The sequence below is a fragment of the Nilaparvata lugens genome, chromosome 7, assembly GCF_014356525.2.
Source record: "Nilaparvata lugens isolate BPH chromosome 7, ASM1435652v1, whole genome shotgun sequence".
NCBI lineage: Eukaryota > Metazoa > Arthropoda > Insecta > Hemiptera > Delphacidae > Nilaparvata > Nilaparvata lugens.
Genome location: NC_052510.1, coordinates 62258368 through 62270047, shown reverse-complemented (window position 1 = coordinate 62270047; position 11680 = coordinate 62258368). Strand labels below are relative to the sequence as shown.

The following is an 11680-nucleotide window of genomic DNA, read 5'->3' as shown; positions in this document are numbered from 1 at the left end:
TACTGTCTACAACGTTGATGGAAAGATACATTTTCAAGATGTTCGATGTTTTTGAACGGGTAGTATTATAGTCCACTAGACAGCTGATTTCTGATGAATAATTCTATAGTCTGATTTTTACTCTAATATTGGCTTAGAAGGAGACTCCTTTTTCCTTTTTACTTTCCTATTTTAAAATATTTTCATTCTGAAACACATTCTGAGTAAAATACTCTCTTCATTGGAATCATTTCGACTTCACTGAAACTCAAATGATTTATAGTAATAATGGACATATTATTTCGAGTTGAGAGATATGATTTAAGGCTCAACTCACACTTACGCGACTCAGGTCGAGAAGATACTGTGACTCTAGTCTGTGTTTTCAAATGGTGACATCGCGGAGACTAGAATCGACTGGTCTGAGTGTCACCATTTGGAAACACATGCTGTGTCGAGAAGAGACTAGAGTCGCAGTATCTTCTCGACCTGAGTCGCGTAAGTGTGAGTTGAACCGTCTCTTCGCAGTCTCTTCTCGACTTGAATCGTGTAAGTGTGAGTTGAACCTTATAGAACTCTGGGATCATATGTGGTATTCCAAACTATTAAACATATCATGAACTTATATAAGGTGCGTACAGACTTATGCGCCATGAATACCCGTATTGCACTTCATCAGCTGATTCTGTGCTTATTATTATATCAACAGTATTTGTACAGAAACAGTAAGATACAGATATATATTATAATACGTTTATTATAAATCACTTATAATAAGCATATTACTAGTAGTTCTGTGAACAGTAGACCTCGCGCTAAGTAAGTTACATTGACCTGTTGTTATGTTTTCTCAAAAATTAATAAATAATTTATCAATTTAAAATGTCTAGAAAAAATCCTAAATAAACGGAGCTTTCTGTCCTATCGTACCGTGACGTGTCGTCCCGGAATGTGAGTGTGAGCGCTGTTATCAGGTCTGGCTGCAACTGTCTACAACGTTGATGGAAAGATACATTTTCAAGATGTTCGATGTTTTTGAACGGGTAGTATTATAGTCCACTAGACAGCTGATTTATGATGAATAATTCTATAGTCTGATTTTTACTCTAATATTGGCTTAGAAGGAGACTCCTTTTTCCTTTTATATTATCCTTGAAATGCAAAATTTCCAAAAACCTTGTATATACGACGACGCGCAATTTAAAGGTGCGTACAGATATACGCGCCGCGAACATGAGCAATTCACTTTTAATCAGCTGACTATATCTGTATTTTTACAGAAACGGTAAGATATAGTTATAAAAAGCTAGGCATCAGCTGATTAAAAGTGAATTGCTCATGTTCGCGGCGCGTAAATCTGTACGCACCTTAAAAAGGACATACCTGACATATTTCATGAAAATCTATTACTGCGTTTCGCCGTAAATGCGCAACATATAAACATTTAAACATAAGGAGAAATGCCAAATCGTCGACTTGAATCTAAATGTGCGTACAGACTTTCGCTCTGCTCCGCAACCGAACGTCACTCCAGCAGAGCGATTGATGATCGACCGGGGAGCAACATTGGTTCGACCGGGGAACGCGAGAAGATCTAACATCTTCCGTAACGTTCATGATGGGTCGTGGGCGGCGCGACTGTGGTTCGATGGAGGAACGAGGGCGGTACGAGGGAGGAGCGTGCTCGGTGCGGGTTGGAAGAGCGTATATGTGTACGCAGCTTTAGACCTCACTTCGCTCAGTCAATAATATATCTGTATCTTACTGTAAATACAGTAATTTCTTATAAATCATTTATTATAAGCATTTATAGCAACAGATGATGAAAAGTGAAATGTGCGTGTTCGTGGCGCATAAGTCTGTGCGCTCTTTCAAGGAAATCCAGTAGTTTTCAATGAGCATTAGCAAACATATCTCTGGTGTTTATCTACATAAGTGCTAGGTTTGTCCCAGGGATGAGATACCTACGAATGTACCCACAGATTTTGGTGAGATCCGAATCATTGGAAAGTGATTTTGAAACTCGAAACTTTCAGTTATAATATTAGTAATTTATATTATCAATTTTTATATTTGTTTTTCTTGACTAAACACGTCATAATAACTTTTAGTAGTCTAAAAACTGTAATTCTACGCAAATATTTAAAAAAAACTTTTTGATGAGAAATGAGGAATGTATCCTCCTGTCTGAGGCTGATGAAGCTCCTCCCCAAGAGTGAAATACTTTCCTCATTTCTCATTAAAAAGTAAGTATTTTCTTTTAATATTTGCGTAAAACACAATGTCTAGACTATATACAACAAAGTTATTAATATTTCTTTGAGAAATATTAAATTGTGGACATGAAGATTTTCTTTGAATAAAGTTGAACAAGTGATCAATTGCTTATTTTCTTTCACATGACTAGGTACAAAACAATTGAGATAAACTTGACATAAATTTCAGGATTTATAGGAACAAAAAAAAACTTTTACTCCTCAAGAAATCTTGGATTGTAGACTCCAAAAGCTTTTTCTTGCATAGCGATAAAATTAAGCTTATAATTCATCAATCTGTTGATCCAATTCTCTTTAAATGGGGATTGTCCTGGTTTCAAAATTATGTTTGAACATTCGTAGCTGTATGTTACCTAAAACAACAAAGTATTTTTTTTAAAGAAAGAAAGAAACTTTATTTCGCCAAAATTCAAAATCACTAGAAAGTATTTTCAATAATTGAAATAAACATACATAATCGTAGAAATTAAAAAATACATTGATAAAAATGAATAAGAGAGTAGAATAAAAATTAGAAAATTCTAAAATAATTAACATGCAATCTTCCGCCATCATTATCTCTATGTAAGGAAGCATCATTTTATGACCCATGTATACAAGAACTTTCTTCATTGTTTTGATGTAAGTAAACGACGTTCCTCAGATGGAAATTACAGAGATATTGCATTTATTCAAATGCCAATGAATTAATAATTATTATTAAACGAAATTCCAAATTCGTTTCTCACTCACGACGTTTGGTGATCTATTTTAGAACACTCTGTATTCAATCGATTTAGCTCTAAAACCCAGTGTGGGTTTTGGCCTCCTTTACAGCTTTCCTCCAAGCCTCTCTGTCTTCAATCTTTCTCATCCTTATTGAATCATCCCTAATCTCATCTTTCTATCGTATTTTCGGTCTGCCTCTTTTCCTTCTTGAGTAAAGGGCATTGTTTTATTCATCCTGTAACACTCTGTGCAGTTTGCACAAAAGTCGGTTAAATTTTATTTTAATCGTGATTAATTCCACGAGAACCGATTAGAGAAGCCGTTCTATCAAAAAGGCCTTATCTGATTGATTCTCGTGAAAGTACGGCTCTTGTGCAACCGGGTCTCCCGGACGGACTCGATGAACCCGGGCGGTTAGTCGACAGAGCACCTCTCTGTAGTACTGGTCGTTTACAGTTTGGCCGGGTGTCTACGAACTCTTTGTGAACGGCCAGTACTACAGAGAGGTGCTCCGTCGACTAACCGCCCGGGTTCATAGAGACCGTCCAGGGATTGCCGATTCGTGGATCCTCCATCACGAAAATGCTCCGTCGCACACCTGCCTACTCGTCACCGAGCAGTTGGCCAAATAGTCGAGGGTAACGTTGCCACATCCTCCTTACAGCCCGGATATGGCACCACCGGACTTCTTTTTGTTCCCCAAGATCATCAAGAGACAACTTAAGGGGACGCGGTTCGGGACTCTGGAAAACGTTCAACGTGCTACGACGAGGACTCTAGACAGCTTAGAGGTTGCCGACTTCCAGGGAGCGTTCAGGGATTTGAAAATCCGGTATCAGTGTGTTATCGACTCCAATAGGGACTACTTAGAAGATATTTGATGAAAAATTGTACATATTTTGCCAATAGAAAATTTCCTGAGGTCAGTCCGGTTACTTATTATACAGACCCTGTATAGTATAATATATTATACATAATACAAACCTCTACAGTAGAGTCAGGCGCAGCTTCAAATGGAATTGTTAGAGTGAAATACATGCTTGCAGTCACTTTTTGGAGTGGCTCCTGATTTGTTGGTTTGCTCCATTTGACCTCGTAGACAAACTGCATGCAATTGTCATCAACGTATTGCTTCATATAATCAACGTAATATTTGAGATCCTGTGAGTAGCTGAATGTTTCAATGTAATCAACAATGCAGTTGCGCGCTCTATGGACGTCAAACTCGCTTACCTTGGGCCAGCAGAATGTTGTGCCGGGCATATTTCATAAAATTTATGACAGACACTTTTGGGTGTTCTTTGAAATTGAACAGATATATTTTAAATTGTCACCTTGTTGGAGTGATTCTTGAGTAGCACTTGATTATCCTAAATGAACAAAAATAAGTTACTTGAAATGCAATTAACTATTCCAATCATTTAGACAATTATTATTTGAATTATGAAGCTGCGTTTACACCAAAGTTATTAGCAAAATGTTTATTTTTCCGTCCTTATAGATTCTATTAGATTGAACCTAAATCTTCTGTTAAATTAACAGAATGCTTATTTTCCCCTCCTTATCTATTAGATAAAACGGAGCTTGACAAACACATATATGCACATCATGCATGTGTATGATAAGTTAGGTTCAATCTAATAGAATCTATAAGGACGGAAATATAAACATTTTGTTAATAACTTTGGTGTAAACGCAGTTTAATTATTGTTTAAATGAAAAACCAACTGAAAATTGTCACCTTAGAAAGTCTTGAGATTTGAATTTGCACTTACAGTAATAGGTACCACTCTTTTGTCGTCAAGCTGGCAAGAAACTAAGATGTAATGCAGATTGTATTGAAGAGGTGAAATTTTGTTTTTGCCAATATAGTGTTGAAGCACTTGTATTTTGAGTTCAAATTGTTTTGAAACCATACATCTTATTCAAATTGAGATAACAGAGTAAATATTTACATTAGAATACAATTAATATAAATATCGTGGGTTCATTTTTTGAAGTGACTAGAACCAGCTGATTCAAAGTAGAATAATTGATTTTGGTTAGAGAAAACCAAAGACCTTAAAGATGCATCCTTAAAGGTGCGTACAGATATATGCGTGCTGCGAACATGAGCAATTCGCTTTTAATCAGCTGATGCTAAGCTTTTTATATCTATATCTTACCGTTTCTGTAAAAATAGGCGTGACATAATCAGCTGATTAAAAGTGAATTGCTCATGTTTGCGGCGCGTAAACTTATTATAGCAGCCGACAGACCGAGGCTCTCCCCAGTTGTTCGAATGTTGTAATGCTCCCAGACGTCCGTCTGTCTAAGCAATACCTACTACTACATCAGGCCCCACAACTGGAGCTCCAATGAACTATGACGTCATTACATGTAGATCACTGATCTACTGACGGTAGGCAAGCGAAAAAAGAGCGCTGATACTTGTTATTACATCTGATACGGTAACCATCGAAATTTGTATTACGAATTCTATTTTCACGGTCTATTATTTCAATAAATATAGTTTGTTTATCATAAATCTAATATTTGTCTGTGGAAAGTAATGGTGAATGGAGTTTTAAATCATGGGATTCTGTTGTTGTGTACCCAACTGTCGCGGGAATTATCAGAAGACTTCAAAAGTTTTTGTATTTTCTTTTCCGAAAGATGAAACTTTGAAAAGAAAATGGATACAAGCGATAAGAAGGAAGAACTTTAATCCTACAAAATCTTCAAAGGTAAGTTATCATATTTTAATTTTAACTGCCTCAAGTTTTCCTGACATTCATTAATAAGCATAGCTACTTTGAAAAAATCAAAATTCATCATAAGTTTATCATAACAGACAAGCATGTTTTTATTTTTTTGGAAATTTTTTTCCGAAAATCTTCAATATGTCTGCATTTTATGCAGAATTACTCTGTAGTTTCTCAACTAATTATGTTTATTCAGTTATTATTTGAAAAATGTTTATCAGTTAAAATATCTATTTTTGTAAGAATATTAAAGTAGATGTGTTGAGAAATTTTTCATTCTAATTCATAAATTTGTTGATCAGTGGAGAGCAGTGATGAGAGGAGAGAAATGAAGGACCTTTTCTTGACAGGTTTAATAAAGTTGCACCTTTGTTTCAGGTATGTGAAAAGCACTTTGATGATAGGGATATCATCAAAGTAGTAAGAGCATACAACGAGCATGGAGAAAATCTGGAAGCCAAACTCAATAGAGTCAAGTTGAAAGAAGGTGCAATTCCCAGATTCTTTCCCAATTGCCCAAAACATTGGTCAACTAAATATTCTTCAAGAGAAAGTGCTGAAGAGAGAAGAGAGCGTCAAGAAAACTATCAGTTGAATCAAGCAATTCAGAAAAGTTTGCAATCAAAGAAGAAATACGATGATGAATTTAAATTTAAAAGTTTTTTTGAATTATCAAATTTAGCGGATTCAGTGAGAGTTGAAGTACCAAGTGAATGGAGTGTCGTAAAAAAACCAGACAGTGTTCTCTTCTTGATTGTTAAAGCTGTGCCTGTGCCTAACATTGTACTTTCAGCCATGGTGAATTCAAATTTACAGTTTTCATTATTTGTGGGGCAAGTCGAATTAAAAGCAATGAACAATGTAAACTATCCGCGTGATGTAAATGACATCAACGATTTGATTGAAACATTGCATTCATTTACCAAATTCATTCAAAGCTCTAATGGGAGGCCAAATAAAAGTGATTTATTCAGCACAATTAATGGGTGTCTGAGCCAAATTGAGGAATTGGAATTTGCCTCCAACTCGGAAAAATTGAAGTTTATTAAGGAACAATTAAATCTTTTAGATACAAATAAGTTTTCCAACCGTTACTCAACAGAGTTCACCGTTTTATGCAGTATTTTCCATAGCATTTCATCTCATGCTTACAGATACTTGAGAAGTTCGGGCATAATAACATTACCTCATCCGAATATACTTCACAATCTATGCTTGGTTCACAATTCAAATCCAAGTATAGAGCTAACGGATAACAACTTTCTCAGTTTTGCCAAGCGCAAATTCAATCTATTGAATAAGAATGATCTGACTGTTTCATTAATGATTGATGAAATTCATATCAAGCCGTATCTTGACTACACTGGAGGAGGAATTTTGGGCCATGCTTACTATAGTCAAGACATGGCAAGTTCAGCACATGTCTTTATGATTCAGAGCCTATGTTCTTCTTTCAGAGAAGTGATTTTTATTCTACCAGTGAGAACTATCAAAGCAGAAACATTATTTTATCACATAAAAAAAGTTACTGTTGGCCTACAAGAAATAGGTTTCAATGTAATATGTGTAATAAGTGACAACAATGCAATCAATCGCAAAGCTATGTCATTATTCAGTAATCCTCCTAATTTGAGTATTGTGTATCCACATCCTAGTGACAATAGGAAGCCACTTTTCTATTTATTTGACACTGTGCATATTTTGAAATGCATAAGAAACAACTGGATCAATCAAAAGGATACTGAACAAACAATCAAATATCCAGAAATAGAGAGTAATGAGGACACAGTAAATTTAGTTAGTGCTTCATTTGGTTGTTTGAAAAAAGTTTATGATATTGAGAACAAATCAGCAAATGTCATAACATTTGCACACACATTGTCAATGAAGACACTTTCACCCACGAACTTTGAAAGGCAGTGTGTAAAATTTGTTCTTAATGTTTTCAATGAGCATGTGGTTGAAGGGTTGTTGGCCATTGGGAGATTACATTCAATTGAGCACTGTGATTCAACAGCAGACTTCATCAAGTTCATTTCGAAGTGGTGGAGAATTGTGAATGTTAAAACTATGTTCAAAGACATACGTTTCAAAGATGACTTACAAATGCCTCTTGCTCCTCATCAAGAAAACTTCAAGTTTCTGGAAAAGTTTCTAGATTGGCTTGACGTTTGGAAGCAAAAAAATCTTCAAAAAAACAAATTGACAAAAGAGACACATGAAGCATTAAGTCACACCACTCACGCTCTTCTAGAATTGACAAATTATTGCATCAATCAGCTTAATTTCAATTATATTCTTCTTGGAAAAATTCAAACAGATGCACTAGAAGCACGATTTGGAAAGTATAGAACAATGGCAGGATCACAATACCTGATCTCGTTACGTCAGGTATTTGAGGTGGAATCAAAAATTCGACTGCAAAATCTACTTCCACTAACATTGAAATCCAGCAAATTTGGCAATATTCAAGTTGAATTGAGTGAAGAGGTATTGAATAGTACAAATGATCCTTTAGATCAATCAGTGAGTGGATCAATTCCAAAAAGTTTTGAAGACCTTGTCTTTGAAGAAGAGGACTTTGCAAATATTGAAGACAATGTTCCAGTACTCACGTATTTAGCTGGCTATTGTGCAAGAGCGGTGTTAAAAAAGAACAAGTGTGATCACTGCCGTCAGTCTCTCATCCTAGCTGACAAATCATTTATTGTTGAAGAACAGAACTCTGCAAACTATAGTATGATACAAAATATTGACAGAGGTGGATTATCATATCCTAAACCCGAAGTTGTGAATGCCATTATTTTGAATAACATTATGATTCAAAAATTGGTTGAGAAAACCAACGAAAAAGAGTTTCTTAAAGTTGAAGATCAACGGCAATTATCAATGCAACACAAAAAAATTGATGGATGAATATGGTTTATTCCAAAGAAGTCTAAATTGTGGAGTGCATAGCAGAGAATTTGTGCTAAATAGTCTTCTGAAGGCATCTACGAACATAATGCTCAAGAACTATGTGAAGATGAAGAACGATAATTTTTCAAAAAGTAAATTGAAAAAAAGAAAGTTGAAAACTGTTCAACACTGAAAAGTTTTGATGAGTGAGAAATCGTGTAATAACTTTGGAAGAACTGTACATAAAGTGTGGGACAACAGTTTACATGAAGTGTGAAAGGAAAGTGTAAGAGTGTGAAAGGAAAATGTAATTAAAGTTTGAAAGAACAGTGTAAATAATGTGTAGAATAACAGTGTGATAAGAGTGTGAAAGAACAGTGTAAATAAAGTGTGAAAGAACAGTGTAAATAGTGTGTAAAATAACAGTGTAATTGGAGTGTAGAAGATCAGTGTAAATAAAGTGCGAAAGAACTGTTAAACTAATGAATTAAAAAGTAAATGAAAGTTTTAGAACTGTCCATAATATCATAAGATGGGAAGGTTTTACCTAACTAGGAAACATTCTAATAATAGGTTTCTCTGTAACCACAGATTTATTGTCATCCAGGTCTTTGGGAGCCTCTTTTCTGAAAATGAGTTACATCTGATTTGGTTTACCTTTGCATTATCTCTCCTTTGATTCTGATACAGGATGTTATTAGGTATATTATTTGGTTGTTATTAGGCTGTTATTTGGTTGAGATGAATTCATCAATATCTCTATCACTGAATCAAATATGTCTATTAAGCTGAAAGTATGAGGAAATTATAGCATTAGTCGAATAAAGTGTTTTTATTTTAATAAAATTTCTATTTAATCTGTAGTTTAAATATTATTTCACCCGATAAAAACCGATATAGCAACAAAAGTTGGAGAGCATACAATGATGAGCTAGTATAAACTACTATGATTCTAGGAAGAATCAATCTACATGCTATGACGTCATTAATTAGTTGTGGGGCCTGATGTAGTAGTAGGTATTGGCTAGAGCCACACGAGCGCACATAGTGCGTCCGTTGCAACTAACTTTTGACGGCCGTCGCCAATGACACCACATGAGCGTTGAGTGTGGTGCGTCAACGTCAGTTGGCTTTACGCAATTGAACCAGACGAAGTAATCAATAACTTTTGCATTGCTTGACGTGCGTTGTAGCATTTCTGCGCAGTTCAAAAAATCTGGTGTGGCGCACTCATACAACTTTCCTTGCCGTTATGAAAATTGATCACCTGACGCTAGTGTTCCCGCGCATCTCAAGTCTACTATTCAAAGATCCAAGCCAGCTGGTGACAGGACAATAACGCTGGAGACACACGAAGTCTGCTATCTCTTCATAGTGAATGATTCAATAGAATCAACAGTTGCCAACAGTTTGCAATTGAAAAAATCTGGTGTGGCGCACTCACACAACTTCCCTTGCCGTTATAAAAATTGATCACCTGACGCTAGTGTTCCCGCGCATCTCAAGTCTACTATTCAAAGATTTGAGCGAGCTGTTGACAGGGCAATAACGCTGGAGACACACATGAGGTCTGCTATCTCTTCATAGTGAATGATTTAATAGAAACAACAATAATTTGCAATTGAATAATCACAATTTCTCGAATTTAAAGCTTATTTTCAATTTTAGGTAAAAATGTTATTGAACATTAATTGTAGAGATTTTCATGCTCAATCTACTCCACTTGATTTTTGTTGTTTAAATTGTATCTGAAGCCTGATAATTGGGAATCTAAAATCAAACTTTGCATAGATGGGGCGGAGCTCCTGGAATTTTTACAGATATGGGACTTGTGGCAGTTGATAGAACTTATCAATGACTGTCATTTTAGGTATAAATTTGATCGAAATCGTTGGAGCCGTATCCGAAAAATTCGCGAAAAACCCTGTTTTTGACAACATTTTTTCCATTTTATCCGCCATCTTGAATTGCATTAGATCGAAATTATTCGTGTCGGATCCTTATATTGTGAGGACCTTAAGTTCCAAATTTCAAGTCATTTCGTTAATTGGGAGATGAGATATCGTGTACACAGACACACACATATAGTCCAATACCCAAAATCCACTTTTTTGGACTCAGGGGACGTTGAAACGTATAGAAATTTAGAAATTGGGGTACCTTAATTTTTTCGGAAAGTAATACTTTCCTTACCTATGGTAATAGGGCAAGGAAAGTAAAAAAGTCTGCATGAAGACAGACGGATATCTGTATGCGTTGTAACATTTAAACATTTGGGGAGGGATTTCTCCTCCGTTTGTCTGCATACGTCCATCTGCCGTTGTGCATGTTTACATTAAGAGTACCGTGTGTTGAGTAGGACAACGTTTATCGGATTATTTTACTTAATAATTATTATTAAGTGGTATTACCATAGAGAAACAATAGATTGAGTAGATATCCCATGGTATAGGGCGTTTATGTCGCAACTTTTACTGTTATCTCAAGCCGATAATCCACGTAGTTCTTTCCCATGAAGCTGTGTGACGCTGGTAGTCTCTCATATTGTGCCGTTCATACACTATCACCCCAACAAAACAGTAAAAATCGACAGCAATCAAAAATAATCGGCTTGAGCTAACAGTAGAAGTTGCGACATAAACGCCCTATACCATTGGATATCTACTTACACTATTTATTCTCTATGGTAATACTAATAAAGATAATATACCAAATGAGAGAATAATAACAAGAGATTTCAGTATAAATCTGCTTCATTTACAAATAAGAATATGTACAATGTTAAAAACAATATGAATCATATAATTCAACTGAAAGTTTGGCTACAGAGGCAATACGGTCAAGTCGATTCAAATAAAAGTTACATTTTTAGGAAAAACTACTCTAAATATTATTGCAATTTGGTGTATGTTTCATCAAATTTAGAAACCTAGTAAATCGGAAAGAGCTAACATTACTATATGCACACATTAGACCAACATTTATATAATTTATGAATACATAATGCGTGATTATTTGTAAAATAGAATTATAATTATAAAATAATAGAATAAGAATATTATTAGAATAAGAATT

The 11680-nt window shown here is 35.2% G+C and overlaps 2 protein-coding genes across 3 annotated transcripts; one reads left to right on the top strand and one right to left on the bottom strand.

Moving 5' to 3' along the window:
- Window positions 1-2339: 2339 nt before the first annotated feature.
- On the bottom strand, window positions 2340-5050 carry LOC111061525 (A-kinase anchor protein 14). Of its 2 annotated transcripts, none has more exons than XM_022349220.2 (3): window positions 4739-5050; window positions 3948-4333; window positions 2340-2608 (listed from the first exon to the last, which is right to left on the bottom strand). In XM_022349220.2, exons 2-3 carry the CDS (start codon window positions 4224-4226, stop codon window positions 2450-2452), a joined length of 438 nt encoding a protein of 145 aa, XP_022204912.2. In that variant the 5' UTR covers window positions 4227-4333; window positions 4739-5050; the 3' UTR covers window positions 2340-2449. The 2 variants fall into 2 exon arrangements, with proteins under 2 accessions (XP_022204912.2, XP_022204910.2); XM_022349218.2 differs by having other exon boundaries at window positions 4705-5038.
- A 337-nt stretch (window positions 5051-5387) lies between these two features.
- LOC120352243 (THAP domain-containing protein 11-like) lies at window positions 5388-7766 on the top strand. Its single transcript, XM_039432007.1, has 3 exons — window positions 5388-5689; window positions 6086-6397; window positions 7674-7766. Exons 1-3 carry the CDS (start codon window positions 5537-5539, stop codon window positions 7764-7766), a joined length of 558 nt encoding a protein of 185 aa, XP_039287941.1. The 5' UTR covers window positions 5388-5536.
- Window positions 7767-11680: the final 3914 nt, after the last annotated feature.